We start from the raw sequence: 20,150 nt of genomic DNA, 5'->3' as shown, positions 1-20,150 counted from the left end.
TCTGGACAGCACTGCCTCCTACGGGAAAGTGGGGACTTCCACGTCAGCTCAACAATGAAGTATCTACTGTCTTCTAGAAGTTCCAAGTTACTCAGCCGATGTGAAAAACCACCAACCTAAATACCTAACCTGATTGGGCAGGGGCAAGGCTGTTCAGGTTGCTCTGACTGTACTTCACCCACCTACCAAGAAGCACCTGGGGCTTCTGGGCTGCTAAGCAGTGCCAACCATTATGGAACAGTTCAAAAAATTTCACATTTATGCTGATTTAAATAGCACATGAAGGTGCCCACAAATATGAAGGCTCCTAAAGGCATCATCTGAAGGGGGGGAAAAAAAAAACACGCAAGAATTCCCCCAGGGCAAAGTGAGCCCTGGTACCTCTCTGCCTGTAAGAAATGAATGAGGTGGCTCAGTTCGGCTCTCAAAGAGCAGTGTGCCCCTTTAAGCAGAACTGTTCCCATCACAGCCTTTCCCACATTCCTTTGGGGAAGATCTAGGGTATATTTTTGTGAAAGACCTCATGTGGTGGAAAAAGTCAGACCTATGTTATAAAACACGTTTAGGGATTTGGAGAAAATGCAACCCAGGCATATAAATCTAGAATCCCCCTCCAGAACTTCCTTGGTCATTTCCTGCCTTTGTTTGTTTATGGTCTTCCTCTAAGGCCCCACTTTTAACTTCATGGGAGGGAGTGCTGGAAGGAAACCATCACCCCTCCATCATGCTCACCTGGTTTGAAAAGTTCTCCTTGAAATCACCGAACCCCACCTCCCTAACCCCTTTCCTCCCCTTCTTAAATCTCAGTCCTCTTTCTAGCATGGATTGTGGCCACAATGAAACCAAACGTATATTTTCTCTTTGCTGGTCTCACATTACAACTTCCAGTGACTTCTCTTTTTCCAGAGGCTTTTTCCTTTAAAGAAAACCTACAGGGCAGAGGTGAGGAAGGACTCTGATGCGACTTGGAAAAATGAAACTCCGAACTGCAAATTTAAAAACCAAACACACCCACAATGTAAAACTTGGTGCTGAACCAAAGTTAAGATACAAATTCCTATTAGCTTGGTGCTTGCGGGCTTCTACAGCAGCCTCCCCCTTAGACGTCAGTGGGAGTCCTAGGCTTGGCACTGCTCAGTGTGATCAAGAAGGTGAACTCCACGTGTGCATCCAGCACATGGTTATTACTCTTTAAGACCTGTCTGTGAAATCTGCAAGCCAAGGGTACCCTCGACCACCTCGACTGTCCACTGCTCACCCTCCTTTGGACCACTGAGGGTAGAATCACAGAGTCACTTTCTAAACCAGGCTGTCACTAGGTCACGCAGCACCCACTGTTAAACATTAAGAGCAGTGGTTCTGCCAGCATCGCCCCGGGTTTCCTGGGGCTTGAACAGCAGATCCTCCTCTACCTCTGGCTCAAGGGGATCCAAGTCACAGCAAGATTCCGTGGGCATCCACATCTTTCTTTCCTCAAAGATCCTGGCAAATTATGTGGGAATGCAAGCTAGGGGTGGAGCCAGCAAACTGGCCTACATTCTAATACCCTTAGAGGGTTTGATTTTAACTAAACAGCCTGGCAGTTCAAGGGCTTATTTCACTAGGGGCTCAGTGGGAGGTACGAGGTTTAAAAAGCAGAGGGCTCCGGATCACATCCTCTTCCTGGACATGCTACCCATCCAGATGTGCCCCCTCCCTGAGTAAATAACTGAGATAAGGATAAGGGGGCCTGAGATTAAAGTCCACACTGCCTTGGGGGGAGGACTCCCAGACAACACAGCACCCCATCTCCACCCAATTCTGAGGGAGAAATGCACAGGACAGAATTACGACCATAGAAAAATACATTTGGGGGGAATCTCATCAGCTTCAATGGAACGTCATGCTTTGAAGATTTGCAGAACTGAATCCATACCAGTGAGAATGTGATTAACCAATGGCCAGGAACCTGTGTGTCTAAGTGTCCTGCAGGAGCCGGTTTGTGTATTGTCTTAGGGGGGGAGTGCTGAACCCCAGCAGCTGGAGATAACCAATGTACTGAATAGAGAACATGAGTAAATACAGAAGCTGTAAGGGGGAAAAGGTGGCAGGAGACTCACTGGGCAGCTGTTAATTGCTCTGTAGGGGGCTGGAGGAAGGAAGCGTGTATCAGCACAGGAGAATAATACCCGGATTCAGGTCAAGCAGAGATGTGATTAAGGAAAGGACATGCAGAGTGCTTTTTCAAACAAGACAAAGTTTTGTTTTACTGGGAAGAGAGTTATTGAAAAGGAAACACCACACCCCACCCTCCCTGACAAGGGCCGGGCATCCCTAGTTCCTGCAATACTCTGACATCTGTGAGCCCATCCCTGCTCAGCGGGATTCGGCAGAGGCTTGGCTTGAAGAAAACACCCCAAGCCTTTGAGGTTGTTGTTGTGTTGCTACCAAGAGCTAAAACTGTACACCCTCCCTCATGTCCCACCTCCAGTGAGGCCCACAGCCTGAACAAAGAGGTCTGCTGGGAGGGCAGCAGACCTTCCCTAGTAGTCAGAAAAGCAATCTGGGGACACTGCCATGGTTTCCCACATCCCCACCCGGCTGCATGCTCCCAGCCCTCGCCAGGGCCCACCTTCCTGGACTGTGGAGTCCTACAGGGAAGTGGCAAAGGCAGCCTGCCATGCTTTGGAGGGCCGGAGTTTGCTAGGAAGCTAAGCAAGGTTAACCTGGCTAAGCGATCGGTTCTCCTCTGTCCCTCTCCTCTCCATCACCTGGAAGCACTACCTGTGCTATCATGGGGTCCAACATCACTCTCTTTTGATTGGGGAATAAGCCCGTTTCTTCTCAGGGAACAGTTGGTAACTCCATGTTTGCGCAACTGGTGGCGTTCACAGTTAGATTTGGTAGAAAAGAAGGCATCGCATTTTTGACAAGGGAAGGGTTTCTGACCTGAAGCAGGAAAAAAAATAGATATTTATCTGGCTTTCTACTGCAATAAAAAAGTCACTTTCGATTCATTTTCCTGGGATCATTGGCATTTGCTTCTCCCTCCTCCACCCCATTCTTTTAAGAAAATAAACAAAACACATGAAAAAAAAAAAAACCCTGGACACAAACAAGTCAAATGATCATCTTCCCTTAGTCTGAGTGGGATGGAATGAATGTTTTTTGACTTCAAAATACTAAAAGTGAACAATGAAACCAAGAAACAAACGTTTAAACAACAGTATTACAATTAAAAATCTTAATTACAACAACAAGGAGTGAAGGGATTTTAGAGAACAGCAAGAAAACATGTATAGTTTGTCCCAGGGAGAAGACAGCTTTGAATAATTTCTAGCATTGCAAGTACTACTACGCAGGCTGGAAAGGCAAAGGGGATGCCCAGGCCCTCCTGCAGGAATCTGGAGCCCCTGGGTATCTTTAGAGGCGAGTGCCCCTCCCTGACCTCCAAGGGCCTGGCCTCCCACAGAGGGGGTGGTGAGCTCCACCTTCCAGAACTCCTCCTGTCTGACCTGACCAGACATCCTGCAGTGACCTCTGCCCAAGGTCACCGTGTCCCTCAGTCAGCAAGGCAGAGGAGGTCTGGTCACTGCATGAAAGGTTCTTTGTTCTGCCGCTTTAGGCTCTGGCTAGTAGTAAGTAAGTGACCAACAAATCCTGAGTCTGCATTAGGCTATCATATGCTCCACTCAACAGACCTGCCTTTGGAGAGAAGTCACTGAACAGCCTCCCGTCCCACCCAACTCCACCAATGGGGTCACCTGTTGAGAGAGGGGCATGCCTTTCCTTCTCCCCAGGAATGACCTGCTTTGGTTTGTCTATCCTCTCCTTTTTTTTGGATTCCTTTTGTGCTGTAAACATGATGTTTCAAAACACAAGCCAGGCTCCTCTGCAACTTGTCCCTTGTTTGCATGGATGGGTGTGAGGTGAATAGTAAGAACCAAAGCAGAAAGTGTGGACAGAGAGGGGTGGGGGAAGGAAGTGACTAGGTGGGCCTCAAGAGAGAGAAGAGCGGGGTAAATCATTTACTGTATCATTGGATTCTTCTGTTTCTCCCAATCTCTAGATTCTAAGGTCCCAGTTTTTCATTTTACAAGACAAAAGGTTTGTGTATTAACAAACACAGATTCAGAGCTGCAGCCCAATACATCTGTCTTGTAACCTTGGGAATGCCACAATCAGACACACATTAAGAAATGACAGAAAAAAAATAAAAAATAGACCTGCCACATGATCTAGCAATTCCACTTCTGGATACTTATCCAGAGAAAACAAAAACAGTAGTTGGAAAAGATATATCCACCTTATGTTCACTGAAGCATTACGAGAAACAGCCAAGGTACAGAAGCAACCCAGACGTCCACCCTCAGATGAAGTGGTGCCCATGCAGAGAGCATGAGGAAACACAGAAGCTGGAGGGGGGAGAAAGGTGGCAGGAGACGCCCTGGGCGGCCGTTCATGGCTCTGTAGGGGGCCGGAGGAAGGAAGCACATATCAGCACAGGAGAATATACATGTAGACACACACACAACAGAATATTATTCAGCAATAAAAAAGAATGAAATCTTGCTATTTGTGACAAAATAGATGGACCTATAGGGTATTATGCTAAGTAAAATAAGTCAGAGAAACACAAATATTGTATGACTTTAATTATATGTGGAATTTAAACACAACAAATGAATAAACAAGACAAACAGACACACAGATACAGAGAACAAGCTGATGGTTGCTAAAGGGGAGGGGAGTTGGGAATAAAAAATAATAATCATAAAATAATTTTTAAAAAGCACGACACTAAATGCAATGCAGGAATCCAAACTGGATTGTAGACTAGAAAAAAGCAGCTCAAAAGGACATTTTTGGGTTAGCTGATGGAATTTGATTATGACTGTGGACTGGGGGGAAAAATAAAGAACTGTCAAGAAAGTCAACCTGCACCGTTAATTTATTTATTTTTTAAGATTTTATTTATTTATGTTTAGAGAGAGGAGAAGGGAAGGAGAAAGAGATGGAAAGAAACATCAATGTGTGGTTGCCACTGGCATGTCCCCAAACTGGGGACCCGGCCCGCAACTCAGGCATGTGTCCTGACTGGGAATCGAGCCAGCGACCTTTCTGTTTACAGGCCGGCGTTCAATCCACTGAGCCACACCAGCCAGGGCAACCTGGACCACTTAGATACCATGAAGGAGGCCTGAACTCGTGCAGGTGCACAAGCCCAGGCACTCGCTGCAACGCACACAGCACAGGCCTGGCGGCTCCTGGGCTTCTCCGAGGGGAAGGAGGGACTAGTGTCATCATCTCCCTGCTGTGTAACTCCCGGTGCCAGTCATGCAGAGCGGCTGCTGCAAGACCCAGCACCACGGAAACCACTGCCCCACCAAGTACAAGCGTCAGTGCTAATCAAAGAAAGGGGAGGTTCATCCCCTCCTGAGCTGAAAGGCCCTTGCAGGCAATAGTTCCAAATCACCCATGGGGCTTTCCAAAAACACAGATGCCTGTACAGAGGAAGAATTACAGAATTATACCTCTGAAATCTATATAATTTTATTAACCAGTGTCATCCCGATAAATTCAATACAAAAGTAAATAAATAAATAAGGGGGGAAAACAGAACATAGATGCCTGGAACAATCCAAGACCAGGGAATTAAACCTGGTGGCGGGGGTCGGGGGTGGAAACAGTTTACCTTTGCAGAGCTCAGTAAGTGGTTTCTGCTAATATTATAAAATCACGCTTTTGCATAAAGACTAGGTTTAAAAGCATTTTAAATTGAAAATAATATTTAATTATTTGGACTCTGTTTTATGTAGGAAAAAAATGCTTTTGCTTTAACATTTTATTGTGAAAAGGCAACATCATGGCCTCTCTGAGTGAGGCCGGGTGAGGGGGAGGGTACGAGGTCAAGAGGAAAATGAGTCAGAAGCTGTGACTATGAACTATGACACGACTCTTGATTTCAAATAAAACAATTGGTTTCTTGCTTCTACCTATTACACAATTTACTCTATAATTTTTAAGTTGGTGAATGTCTCACTTTTATAACTGGGTTGGACGGCCAGGCTAATGTCCCATGATAAAGATTCATATTAATGCTAAATTGAGAAAAGAGTTCCGTGACACCAAAGTACTGTATCAGATTATGCAGATTCCCAAAGGGACAATAACAGGAGTCTAAAAATTCGCATTTTGCTGCATAAATCTTACATTTTAAAGAGCAGTGTGCTTTTAGATTGCATGGACAGAGGAAAACATGAGCTCTCTTTTCAGTATTTTACAATTGCACAGGTTTCAAATTGTTGACTGGTGACCTATATAGAAAGTATCAAATGATTTTATTTACTACAAATTAATGCTTTAGCAGGGGTGTTTTAAAATGTACCTGTAACCACAAGGAGTTACGTTTGTGCCAGGACCTGAGACAGCCCTCCACCCCACCTTAGTAAAAGCCACTGCCAGCCAGTTTTCACTCTCACAGAAAAGTCAGAAAGGGAAGAGAGAAATTCTGTACTAAACAGTGCTATCTGGCAGGCACTGGGGCAATAGAGAGCAGAAGAATGGGCACTGAGAATGAGGATCATGATGTGGCTTCACACCTCAGCCTTTTCTCTGCCATCCCTCCGTCCTCGCGATGAAGGGTTCTTTCTGTATTTGCAGAGGTGCATGTAGGGTAAGGCTGGCTCCGTTAAAAGGGCCAAAGCTGCTACCTAGGAAAGTTACAAGTAGCCAAATACATTTGGTGTCAGAAGCGACTCACACTGAGGTTTGCACATCTTACTGATTTTAACTGCAATGTCTGTGGCCCATGAGCAGTAGGTAGGAGAGATAAGTGGGGAGGGCCCCAGGCTGGTAAAGAAAAAGCATTAAAACCAACCGTGAGAAAGTGAGTGAGCCAGGATCCCAGAATGTGGGAGCTGGCAGGCACCTCAGCCATCACGGGTCCTGGCCCCTGCATGCTGTGGGGAGGAAAGGCAGTAGAGGAGAAAGAAGGTGAGGACAGGGCGGCAATGGACTGGCTGTGCTTCTGGCACTCAGTCCTCCACCTGAGGCCTGAAAACACACAAAATGCTCACAAGGGGGAAAAGGAAGGAACAGTGAACTGCCCTCCGCCAACACTGGCCAGGCAGAGAAAGGTAAGGAACCAGGAAATGTCCCTGAGCAACAGGACCCTGTGGGCCAGGCAAGGAGTGGAGGCTAGAAACTCAGCTGTGAGTGGAGAACACGCCAGGGGATATGCAATCTGACAGCCGATGCCAGCTTCCTTGTAAGACACAATTCCTAGAACCTGAGCCATGCAGAGAGAGGGCTGAGACCAGGTGCCCCTTGCCCACGGCAACATTAAACCCCTAGTTGGACACTTAACACCTGCTTTACTCAATGCTGCCCATCTGGGGGGTGGGGTGGACTGGAAACATATCTATGAGACAACAGACAGACATGATGATAACTCTGCATCTGCCGAGTGGTCAGGAGAAAGCTGACTCGCAAGATACAGACACAGTTCGCCTACATGCAATCTAAAACTGGACACTGCCCAAAGCTTCTGGCTGCAACACAGCTAGGTTTTAATGCTACAATTAAAAAAAAAAACAACAAAAACAAACCTCTTCCCTGTGTAACACTTGTTCGCGAGATCATTTCAGAGTCCATGTTTAATTTCTCTTTTGTGTGAGCCTTAGTCTTATTTGAAAGTTTCTGGAGGGGGTTCGTCACAGAAAGCCGGGGGGAGCAGGGAGACAGGCAGCTCAGAGATTCCTCAAGAGCAGAGCCGCCTACCAGAAAGACAGAGGCCTCTGGAAGAGGGGGTGGATCAGATGGTTTCCCAGGCTCTGTCCAGCGCCAGCACCTGATGAATGGGCAGTGTTCTAACACAGCACCAAGCACAGCCAAGTGCTCAATAAAGTGATTTAACAGAGGTGATGTGGAGATCATTGCTGAGAGCTGAAGCAGTGAAACAGCAAAGGAAGTCGATAGCCCGATGGGTGCTGACCTTTGTGTGGCTTTGTCTGTGTGGCTCACACCCTTTCATGATCATTAGTCTCTGGTAATGGCATTCTGGCCCACATCTGTCTTCTAACTTTTTCTCAAACCTGTTCAGAGTTCCGCACCGGGACATGTGCAGACATGGGGAGGGCGGAGACATGACCTAGACTCGTTCAGAGAGAGGACCAGCAGCCACACTGCCCTGACTGTGGGGAACTTGCAGGGATCTTGACCCTGGCTTTGAACTCTAGCTCTGCTGCTCATTGTTCATTACTCATATGACCATAAGCCGAGTTGGCCTTTCTAAACCTCTACTTCCTCATGGCAAAATGTGGACAACATTGCCCTCATGGGAGAGTGAAGAAGACTGGCTCTGAAAATCTCTACCAACCCTGAGTGCTCCTCGCATGGGTCAAGGCCTGCAGCCTCGCTGCAAGAACACGGTGTGACGGGATGTCAGGGACAGGCCGAGACAGACACAGCCACGAAGGGTGTAGGCATGGCACAGGGAGAAGTGGCAGAACATGTTTCTATTTACCCACCCTCCCTACCCTGTCTCCAACAACCCTCCCATCTTCTTTGCTTGGTTTCAGGTGCTGCCAAATTTTAAACCAACTACACAGTTCTGGCATTCAAAAGCCAAGCAATCAAAATGACTGGGTTCACAAATGGGAACTTATATCAGACATCTTCAAAGATGTCTGATGGGCACGACTCTTGAAAGGAGTTCCTGGCCTCAGCAGTCCTCCTGGGGAGACTGATGGTTTGCTAGGAAGAGAACATCCAGGAAGAAAGGGCTCGTCTGAGGGTAATGAGCACGGATCCATCCACTGAGCGCAGGACTCCGGGCTGGAGGGGAGGCTGACAGTGAGGGGAAGAGGGAGGCAGAGCAAGAGCCGTGCTCATTGTCAGGTCCAGACCACCTGCCTCCTAAAGAGTGGGAACAGAAATACTCCCTTCTCCAGACTCTGCAAGTGACCAAAAAGTGTCACCCAAAAAGGGTAGCAAGAGAGACTGTGTGGAGCAACTGCTCTTTAAAAGATGCATCTCCTCTTCTGAACTGCTCCCTTCATTAGAACTATTACTTCTCTTTGTTAGGCTTCAATGATCTCCAATGGAAAGAAAATGACAGCCGGAAAATGCGGCATATACTTCCCAAGTCTAGAAATTCTGGTTCTGGTTAAACAAGTCTTCCGAGGACAGGCTGGCCCAACGTGCCATCGCTGGGTACCACCGCCCTGAGAGAAATGCCCCATCTGTGTGGCCACCAGCCTCAGAAAAGACCCCACAGCTTGTGCTCCCCTCCCATCCCCTCTCTGCATACTCTCTTCCTCTCCCAGTCACAGAAACAGCCTTCCTCTGTGGGCTTCTCCGAAGCTTCAAGTGATGACCAACCCTCAATGCAGTGTTTCCACCTGGGTGAGGAGCACAGCTCACACCCCGCTCCCAACACCGCCCTCACCACACCATCGTGAGCCTCCAAACCGCCTAGGGTTGCAGACTTAGCAACTAAAAATACAAGTCACCCAGTTACATTTGAATGTCAGATGAATACCACGTAAGTTTTTAGCATATCCCAAATACTGGAAGAAAATATATTTACACTAAAATTACTTATTTATATGAAATTAAAATTTAATTGGCATCCTGAATTTTATCCGGCAATCCTGTACCATTAACACTTTATTCGATTTTAGGTACTATCTATTAAATATTTGGTTATCCAAATACCTAAAAGTTGAGGATCTCACACAATTCACCCTTAGTTCAGTGACATAAACCCTGTATAATTATATAGTAAATTATAATCGAGAGTTGCGTGGTCTTAACACAAAGTTCCATTTCTCCCAAGCCACCTCCCATGGGCAACCATGTGGATGACCTTGCTGCCTTCCCCAGCAGGGATGGGATACATGGCAGTGAGTGACTGATGGGTCTAGGATCATTTGCCACCTACACACCTTACTTTAACAACCCCCCTCACCAGCAGCCCTCAGAGGGCTCACGCAGTAGGGACCAGGAATTCTGGTGACGTGAACACACGGCCTCCACAGGAAGACCCCTGCTTCTGAGACTTCAGAGGAAGAGAAGCTGGGAATGATGCCATAGGAAAAGAGCCTCACACTTTCAAACCACCCCTTGCTCTCCTTCTCACCCTGGCCAGTGGCCAGTCTCCCTGCCAGGAAGTAGCACCCATGGCCTGGCGGGCTCTCTTACCAGTGTGTGTAAGCATGTGCCTCTGGAGGGAGCTGGCCCAAGGGAAGACACGGGGGCAGTGGGGACAGTTGATCTTCTGCAGGCAGTTGGTGTAAGAGTTCCGCTTTGCCCTCATCAGCCTGTCTTCCGGGGGGCTGCCCTGCTCTTCATCACTGGGCCCATTGTGGTCAGTGGGGGTGCCGGCCACCTCATCCTGAGCGTCATCCTCTGCTGTCTGCAGAAATGGGCTGAACTTGTTGGTATCTGTGGTGGCCAGCATCTTCTCGATGCTGGCAAATTCCCCACTGGAGTCCAGGTCCACCCCGCCACTACTGGTGCGGGGTCGGCTCCTCAGCCCCTTTTTCCGGCCCCTCTTCTTTGACAAGCCAACTGGCCCCTGCTCAGTGGGTGAAACTGCCTCTGGACTGTTGGCATCAGGGGATGGATCACTGGACTCTTTTGGGATGGTGGTGTCAGTGGGGGCACTGGCCACTTTGGTGACAGTGCCTCCTAAGCTGTCTGAAGCTGTGGTGTTACTGCCAGTACTTGTGGGCCCTGGGTCAGCCACCTTGGTTTTCAGCAGGGTGGGGGCTGAGGACACCGATGAGATGATCTGGGCGATGGAGGCCAGTGGGGGCAGCTCTTCTGTCACCGGGGGCTTCGGCAAGAGCAGGGGTGGCTTAGGACGTAGTGGCCGCAACAAGGCTGGGCTGCTAATGAGGGTGGAGTTGCCCAAGACAGGGGAGCTGTTGATGAGGGCTGATGAGTAAATGGGGACAGCGACCTGAACGGAGCCCTGCAGTGGCTGAGCATGGGCTTCTGGAGTAGTGGCTGCCGAGGCTGCTGCTGAAAGGGCCAAGGGTTTTTCTAAGATCCCGCTGGGCGCCAGGGTCACTGGCAGAGTAGGGCATGGGGGCGGACAGGGAGAGGATTGCTCCCTGCTCCCTGGTTCCTGCTCAGGCTTTCTGGCTTCACCGGGAGCAGCAGAATCCTTGTCTCCTCTTCTGAAGTTCTTGGGGATAGACAGGTCAATGGGCTCCATGGAGCAGTCATATGGGGCTGAGGAAGAGGGACTCAGGAACAAGGCTGCGTTTTCCTGCTTCACTTGGACCAGGGCCAGGCCCTTCTGAGAGAAGTCCAGGGGCTCATTGAAGTCTACTGAGAAGTTGCTGGCGGGCTCCAACTTGATGGTGACGTGGGGAGGTGGAGGCTGGGTGGGGCTCCCGTGAAGATAGCCATTCTGAGACTCTAGGAAGGTGGCAAGGGGTTTGCGCTCACCAAAGGCCCCGCTGCCCTCCTCCATCCTCCCCGAGGCCTCGGCAGAGGGGGCCTCCTTGGGGCTCAGGCCATCTGCTGCCAGGACGTAGCTCTCAATGTCATGTTCCGGCACGTGCAGGTGCTGCTTAAGGATGTGGTGGATGCAGTTGCGCTTGGCCGAGAAGGTGGCGCTGCACTCCTTGCATTCGAAAGGCTTGTGGCTTTTGGGGCAGCTGCCCAGGCCGGGGCCGCAGTGAGAGCGCATGTGGATGCGCAGGGCACGGTAGTGCTTCAGGTCCTCTCCACACAGCCGGCACACTGTGTCTGGGGAACAGAAGGCATCTACCATCTCAGCTGCGCTGCTGGTCACGTACTCAATGTTCTTCTCGATGTCCTTGCGGGTGGCCTTGAGGTGCTTCTTGCGCAGGTGCCGCTCACAGTTGGCCTTGACAGTGAAGGGGTAGTGGCAGATCTTGCAGATATAGGGCCGCTCACCACTGTGTGTGCGCAGGTGGCGGATGAGCGCAGCCTTGTCAGCCGCAATGTAGTCACATATGTTGCACTGGTAGGGAGAGATGCCCAGGTGGGAGCGCACGTGTGCACGCAGCACCCCCGAGAAGGCGAACACCTGGTTGCAGAAACGGCAGGGGTAGAGCACCTTGCGCATGGCTGGAGATTTCTTGCTGCTGGGACCCGTCATGATGGCCTTGAGGTCTCCCTCTGTGATCTCCTGCTTGATCTTGGCGTCCATGCTCAGTGGCAGCAGGGCCTCGATGATGCTGTCCTGCTCCAACTGCGTCTTCATCTCTGCCTGGCCAGGCAGCTCCATGCCTGGCTGCTGCAGGAACAGCTGCATGGCCGTGTGTGGCTGGGCCCCAGACTTGGCCTGCAGCAGGTGGGTGTTGGAAGCCACCTCCACTGAGCCTTTGAGGAGCTTCAGGGGTGGCGGGGGCAGACTGGGACTGATGCAGCCAGGGGAGGCCTGCTGGGCATTGATGAGAGGGGGTGGTGTTGAGGTGGCCACCACCGTCCGTGGTGTGACCAAGGGCTTTGGCTTCAGAGGGGGCATGTGTTTGAAAATTGCCTGCAAAGGGGTGACAGGGGCCTTGGAGAGAGGTGGAAGACTGATCTGAGGGGGCGCTGAGGCTGCCATCTTCAGGATCTGCTGGATGTCGGCCAGCTCAATGGCCGACTCCCCAGAGATGGGCTTGACCACAATACTACTGTCAGGCTGGATGATGAAGCCTTTTTGGAAGGGCTGCAGGGACAGGTGCTTCATGTTCTCCTTGGTAGCTGGGAGGACCGTGAGAGAACCGCCCAGGGAAGAGGCTTCGAAAGGAGATAGCCTCAGCATGTTGGTGCAGCCAGGGTCCTGAGGTAGCTGACACTTGAGTGTCTGGAGCTGTATTGCTTGGTTGTCATCTGGCAGGGGCTCCTCGGCCGGGATAGGCCTGACATCTTTGGTGTGCTGCAGGCCCAGCAAGGCCAGGAAAACCTTCTGGTCTAGGGTGTCACCAGACAGGGTCTTGGCTTGCAGCCTTTCCCGTCCCTGGTCCCCAGGGATGTGGGTCTGCTTGTGCAGGGTGAGCGAGGAGAGCATGGGGAATGCCTTGTCGCAGATGTCACAGATGAAACGGTGCTGCTCGCTGATGCACCTTCGCAGGTTTGTCTCACACCAGGCCTGCAAAAGCAAAAAAATAAAGAGGAGGATTTAAAAATCTTCACTAAACTGAGATGCAGAAAGTATCTGTTGTACAGCTGCCCCAATATCCACCTTTCTCCATAATGTACACGGAGCCACCTTTCCCTGATCGCTAACTCCTGGATTGAATAAGGAGAAAAACCACATGCACCTTAAGAATCATGTTTTCTTGAATGACATCAACCCCCAGGATATCTTTGCAGAGAAGCAATGAAGTATAGTAAAGTAATAATACCATGACGGCAGGATTTTCTTTTTAAAAACGGGTGCCCTGCAAAACTAACTGATGGGGACTACCTACCATCAATGGAGAACCAGCTGTCTCTGCTATCGGGAGAGAGGGAGTGCCACCTGCATTATGTGAGTGCACACACACGGGTGCCTACATACAGAACTGAACTTGAGGCTTATGCAATGGGGAGAATTTCACTGTTATCTTCTATCTCAATGTTTAAAAAGCTTTTATTTACTTTTATTTTTAGAGACAGGGGAAGGCAGAAAGAAAGGGAGAGAAAGAAACATCAATATGATCAGTTGCCTCTCCCACACCCCCAACCAGGGACCTGGCTTGCAACCCAGGCATGTGCCCTGACAGGGAATCGAACCTGTGGCCTTTTGGTTCACAGGCCTGCACTCAATCCACTGAGCAACACTAGCCAGAGCTCAATTTTTAAAAATTGGAAAAAAGTAGATTTAAAGTAGTTTTAGCAGGTGCTTTATAAGCAAAGATTAAATAGAGCTCAGGTTAACTAAAGACCGAAAACATTTTATACAAAAACTACAATGCTGAAAAATATTTAGCTGCAATGTAATTAAAGAAACATTAAAAAATATCACAAATTCAGTTCTGATAGGGCTGGTATTGGGGTGGTCAACAATTTGTAACTTTAAATCCAAATGCCTGAAAAACAGGCAAAAGCACTGATGGGCTAGACTCAGATGCAAGTGAATGTGAAATTCAAAAAATGAAAGGCCACCTACGTTTCTCAACCCAGCAACTCAAAGAAGACTACAAGGGCCAAATTAAATCAAGAGAGAAGGCGGTGTTGGAAGAAAACCCAACAGACCTCATTTTTTAAGGACGGGGAATCTCAGGGTGAGGAAGTGAAGTCCAACTATGTGGACCATGGAGGAGGAGGCTGCTGGTTCTGCTGGCTGATGAGCATACCTGAGAAATCCGAGGAAATTTCCTGCAGGAGAAGTCAGTGAATCCCAAGTCGTGGAAGCCAGCAGGAATGGAAGGGTTGTTCTGGATGAAAGGCCTTCCCATCGCATCTCTGGGAAGCTGTTTGTGGACAAGTGCATTGTGGCGTAACAATCCTCGATGTGTTCGAAAGGTGACGCAGCAGATGTCACATCTGGGAAGAAGAATAGGACAGGATATAAGAGGCAGCCAACCCAGAATTTCCACCTGTCCATTAGTCCTACTGAATTTTTTTGTCACTTCATTTTTAAGTAAATAAAAACAAAATGATATAACATATTATAATAAATGAAAATATTAGAAATGATATGACATCAAGAAGCCAGTCTGCTCACGGTTAGCGACAAAACACTCTTCCTTTAAAAAAAATTATACCCTAACAACTTCTGGATATCCAAGCTTTGCAGACAATGCAGGTGTATACATTGTCACAAGCCTACTCATTCTCACCCAAATTATATCCCACAGAGTGTTCATTTCATACATTTTCTCCCTTTCTCTGCTCAGTGGCTCCTGATCATAAAACATGTTTGAAAGTCAAAAAGCACAGAATTACATGTCTTGAGCAATCATAGCAACATCTCTGGTATGTAATCAGGATAAAATGATAATCAAATTCTTTAACTGAAGTAGTAACACAGTAATTATGTATTCAATTCTGATATTACCATCATTATTTGACAAATAGCCACAGCTCCCACCTATTAAGCCCACACTAAGCACAAGACACCTCACAGGGCAGCGTGCACGCTCCTGGTAGGCTGATGGACGAGCATCCTGACCTCCATCTGACAGGTGAAGACCCTCAGGCTGAGGTCATGTAGCTTGTAAGAAGCAAAGACAAAATGTGAGGCCTGTTCATGCCCCACCGCCACCTACTGTGAGGCTGTCTCCCTTTACTAGAAAACCTCCACCATCACAGTCCCTCTAACCATCATCGTGCATGACCTCCTTCACCTTGAATGCCCTGGGCCACACATGCACCAGAAACACCATTTTAAAATATTTTTCCACTTTTCAAACCTGTGTTGTCTTTCTTCTAGGTCTTCACTGAGAACCACCATGTTAAAAACTATACAATCAGGATATTATCAACATCCTCTATACCAGCGGTTTTCAACCTTTTTCATCTCATGGCACACACAAACTAATTACTAAAATTCTGCAGTACACCAAAAAACTATTTTTTGCTGATCTGACAAAAATACAGATATAATTTTGAATTCATACCACATGGCTATTGTTATGTTGGCTGTTGTCATTTTTTTATTTGACAATGTAAAGGGAAAGAGGTCAGTGTCCCTGACTAAATAGTCAAGTGCTTTATGTTCTAAAAATTCTTGTTGCACACAGGTTGAAAATCTAGACCGTTACTAGCTACATGGGGCTATTTAAATTAATTGAAATGTCCTCGTTTCATGGGCGCATTCCCATGGTCATAGCACCATGTGCCAAGCGTCATTCCAGCACTTCCATGTACATGTGCATCTGCCCCCTCCAAGGCAGGTCCTATTATCGCTTTATGGAGAAAGAATGTGGGGCACAGAGGAATAAAGCAACACTGCATACACCTTAGTGGCAACTTCTTTTGCTTTGAAATTCTTCTTTGGAAATAAAGAGATAACAAAGTCACCTGTGAAGTAGCTAAGCTCATTTTCATCTGCTGATGAAAGAAAGAAGTGCCAAGTATGTGCAACTGTGGCTCCTTCGTCACGCACAGGCAGGACATGGCCAGTGAGGTCCTGCTGTTCACCTGCCTCTCCTATCTCCACTGCTAACTCGGCTGCATCTTGCCACCAAGATTCCTGTCATCATTCAATTAAATTTAGAATATGGGCTCCTCCAAGTCACTCAAAATGCGAAATGCCTTTTGAGGGAATCCTGCTGAAGCTCCCCATTGTGACAAGGGCTCTAGGGAAGAGATGGCTTCAAAGAGCCCCAAATACCTTTAGGTATTGAAAGTTCTCAAGGCAGGGGGCTCAGGCAAACCTCAAACCACAGGAACCATTCCCTGCCAAAGTACCAAAAGGCAAAATCACAGACTGTGGGACAGTTACGTAGGGAAGCAGAATGGTTGCAGCCACTCTGGGCGAGGCTCTTTCTGGCCAGAACATGGTCAAGTACCACACTGTATACTCCAGGAGCTGCCACCCTCGCAGCCCTACAGCCACTCTGTCCTGTCCTACTGCCCTGGAAAGGGCGCTTCCTCTTCTGTCACCCTGACTTAGTCCTCCCAGGCTCAAGTTCAGTGGTACGCTCCATGTGGCCACCAATCCCCATGCCATCAATCTACTGAAAGGTTGAGAAAATATCTGAATTGGGGAAATTTAACACTAACCAGACAGATGGTATTAGGATATTACCGTTAATTTTTTAGATCAGTGAGTTTCAACTGATGTGCCACAAAAAATTTTAAAACAGGCAATACCTGACTACTTAGTTGGGGGCACTGACCTCTTTCCCCTTACATTGTCGAATAAAAAAAATGACAACAGACAACACAACAATAGCCATCTGGTGTGAATGAATCAAAAAAATCTCATTACTAATGGTTAATGAGAGTGGGCTGACTTTTTTTTCCAAGTTTCAACAATGTCCAAACCACTATTTGCAGGTGTGTGTGTTGAAGCTCAATCTATAAAAACTCCAGAAGAGAAGCCCCTACACCGAGTCTCACTGTGACGTGGGCAATGTGAAGGAGCCTGTATCTTCAGCAAATGTTCTGGACAGAGGGGCCGGGGACCTAGAAGGAGGCACTCAGCCTGGGGCTCAGATAGTACCCAGGGCTCAGGTAGAGCCCTGGGATTTACAGGCTGGCAGAGTGAGCCACCCAGTATGGGCTGGGTGGTCAAGCCCATGGACCATCTGGTTTGGTACTTTCTGTAACCCAGTGGGACCTACAGGCATCTTCCAGTTGAACTCACACTAATGCAAACTTCTCAAATTCATAATTAGCACTGCCTACGTACATTTTGTATAGAACATTTGCAGTGTTTTAAGTTAATTTTTACCAGTGCCAGGTACTGTCCTGGATGCTGTGACACTGCAACAAATACCTAAACTCATTTCATCCTAACAACCAGAGAGACAAACAGCATCAGTAAGAGGCAATGATTGTGTGCTTCTTCAATCATGCCTGAAAGTCAAGGCCTGTTCCTAAGCTCATCTTTCCCCTGTGAAAACTGCAGGCCTTACTTTGCCTTGCAGAGAGGGGCTCATTAACCAAGGTCAGGTAAAGGGGGGAGATGGGCTCATAGAAAATAATTCACGCACACCTTAAGTATTTTACTTAACCTTAAATAAACTGTGAACGCTGAGAACTAAGGACTCCTGGTGCCTAACTGGGCCAAATAAATAAATAAATTAATTAATTAATTAATAAATAAATGCAAGCAGATCCTAGCAGCCATTTCTGCACAGGGGCCTCTCACACAAATTACATGTAGAAGAGGCGCCTCCTTGCTAAGCTGCCAGTCTCTGCACAGGACTGCCTGCCTGCACTGTATTGCTGCAGCCTGAGTCAGTCCTTATTAGGGTTTCCTGGAATCCTATTTCAACCAATAGGACCAAGGCTCTCCCTAGCCAATCAGAGCTGTACAGCCCTGACCAATCAGAGCTGCTGCATTCTGACCAATCAGGGACCAGTGGTGGTGTCTTCTGTCTATATAAGCCAGCTCCCCTCCATGAAGACTGCCTTTTCCTACCTTGAGCTGAAATATGGATTCCTCACTGTAGCAGAACAGACCTACATGGAGTGGAGCGGACGATCACCAGCTGCCTAGCTGAAGAGGGGCCTGGTCTTAGGGATGTCTGGATCCCAAGCAGCCTCACAACAAGCTGTTTCATAACAGTGCTGTTTTCGCAGCCATGCTATATTACTGTTGAGCTGTTTGCACTAAATAAAGTTTCCTTCTTCACCGCACCCTAAATTGGGGATTCCTATTGGTGTCTGAATTGGCACCAACAACCATCAGATGACAAAACACATTCAGTTGATCCTCATTATTTGTGGATTCTGTGTTTGTGAATTTGCCTGTTCATTAAAATTTACTTGTAACCCCCAAATTAGTACTTGCAGCATTTTCTTGGTCATTCATGGATGTGCACAGTGCTGTGAAAAATTTGAGTTGTCCTAGACACACTTTCCCAGCTGAGGTCAAATGAGGAGACACTCTGCCTTCTTGTTTCAGCTCTCACACTGTAAACAAGTGTCTTTCTTGCAGTCTATTTAGTGCCGCAGTCTATTTATAGTGCTTTTTGTTGGTGATTCTGCTGTTGAAAATGGCCTCCAAGCATAGTGCTGAAGCATTGTCTAGTTCCGACGTGCAAGAAGGCTGTGATGTACCTTATGGAGAAAGTACCTGCTTTAGATAAGCTTCATTCAGGCATGAGTTGTAGTGCTGTCAATTCTGAGTTCAATGTTAATGAGTCAATAGTATCTATTAAATAAGGTGTCTTTAAACAAAAACACACATAAAATGAGTGTTGTGACCCTGTTTCCTTTAGGGTCAATGGTTCAGTATTTATGAATTCTGTGTTTACAGTGCCTTTACAGAAAATAACTACAGTGAATAACAAGAACTATTGTACACTCGTTCACCCATCGTACATGTGAGTCTACTTCCACTGAGTGAACTTCCATGTTGCTGTTGCTGCATGAATCATACTCATAACATCTTTGATTTCCAGCTTAGACTCCTCAAGAGAGAGCAAGAACCTACATTTTTGCAAACCAAACTAAACCAGAATCCTACATTTTTATGATTATTTCTCTCAATTGTTTATAGATGTCTTACCCACCCTAAGATGACACGAATAAAAAAAGGTCCAATTTGGACAATAAGCAAGTCTGCCCAACTCAGGCTATTCTTTTTTAAAAACAACATTTCACTGGTTTATACAAAATTCAATAAAATCATATCAAATAATTACAAGTATTACTGAAACCTATACAGGTTGGGAAGAAATAATATTGACTCTTAGTAACATGCAAGTCAACTGCAAAAGGGGAGCAGGCGGGCCTCAGAAGTGGGTTGCAAACTCTGTGAACTGTACACCTTATAATTAAAACATTTTGACCATGCATTCATATCTATTTGTTGTTTAACCGAGAAATGTGTGTATTATGTATGAGATGTGCCAAGTCATTATAAAATATAAAAACAGAAAAATTTACAGGGTGACATAAGAGAGTCATATTTTTTTTTGTACCTTAGAGATCTTTCCAAACACCCTCCACTTTTGAGACTTCTGCACTAGTGCACAGCCTACTGGCCATGAGTATTTACTGTGAGAGGCAACATAAGCAGGTTTTATTAAAAAACAAAACAGATTAAAACAGGGACTTCCAGCCAAGACAGAGGCATAGGTAGATGCACTGTGCTTCGCACAACCAAAAGAGGGACAACAACAAATTTAAAAACAAAAAAACAACCAGAACTGCCAGAAAATCAAAATGTATAGAAGTCTGACAACCAAGGAGTTAAAGAAACATTCATTCTCCAGTAGGAGGGGTAGAGATAGGCAGCTGGGGCAGAGAGGACACTTGGCAAGGCAGTAGCTAGAGGACCTGGGCAAGTGAGGTGGAAGCTGGCAGAGTGGGTGAGGCTGGCGGACCTGGTGGTCCCACATTTGTGTGCGGATAAACTGGGAGGAACAACTGGGGAGCGAGACAGACCACACAACCCAGGGTTCCAGTGCAGGGAAATAAAGCCTCAAAACCTCTGACTGAAAAAACCTGAGGGAGTTGTGGTGGCGGGAGAAACTCCCAGCCTCACAGTAGAGTTTGTTGGAGAGACCCACAGGGTCCTAGAATGTACACAA

At 47.4% G+C, this 20,150-nt stretch overlaps 1 protein-coding gene across 6 annotated transcripts in view; it reads right to left on the bottom strand.

The window, feature by feature from the left end:
- RREB1 (ras responsive element binding protein 1) overlaps positions 1-20,150 on the bottom strand; it is a 175,046-nt gene that overhangs the window by 7,522 nt on the left and 147,374 nt on the right. For 5 of the 6 annotated variants that reach the window (XM_024552288.4, XM_045189096.3, XM_024552287.3 and 2 more), the window contains exons 9-11: positions 14,292-14,481; positions 10,186-13,102; positions 2,764-2,928 (exon numbers count right to left, since the gene is read on the bottom strand). In XM_024552288.4, coding sequence (XP_024408056.2) covers positions 2,764-2,928; positions 10,186-13,102; positions 14,292-14,481 — 3,272 coding nt within the window. The remainder of the gene's footprint in view (positions 1-2,763; positions 2,929-10,185; positions 13,103-14,291; positions 14,482-20,150) is intronic. The other variant, XM_024552289.3, reaches the window with a different exon arrangement.

This window comes from Desmodus rotundus, chromosome 3, assembly GCF_022682495.2.
Source record: "Desmodus rotundus isolate HL8 chromosome 3, HLdesRot8A.1, whole genome shotgun sequence".
Taxonomy (NCBI): Eukaryota; Metazoa; Chordata; class Mammalia; order Chiroptera; family Phyllostomidae; genus Desmodus; species Desmodus rotundus.
Note: the sequence above shows the minus strand (reverse complement) of the source record. Positions and strands in the feature narration are given on the sequence as shown.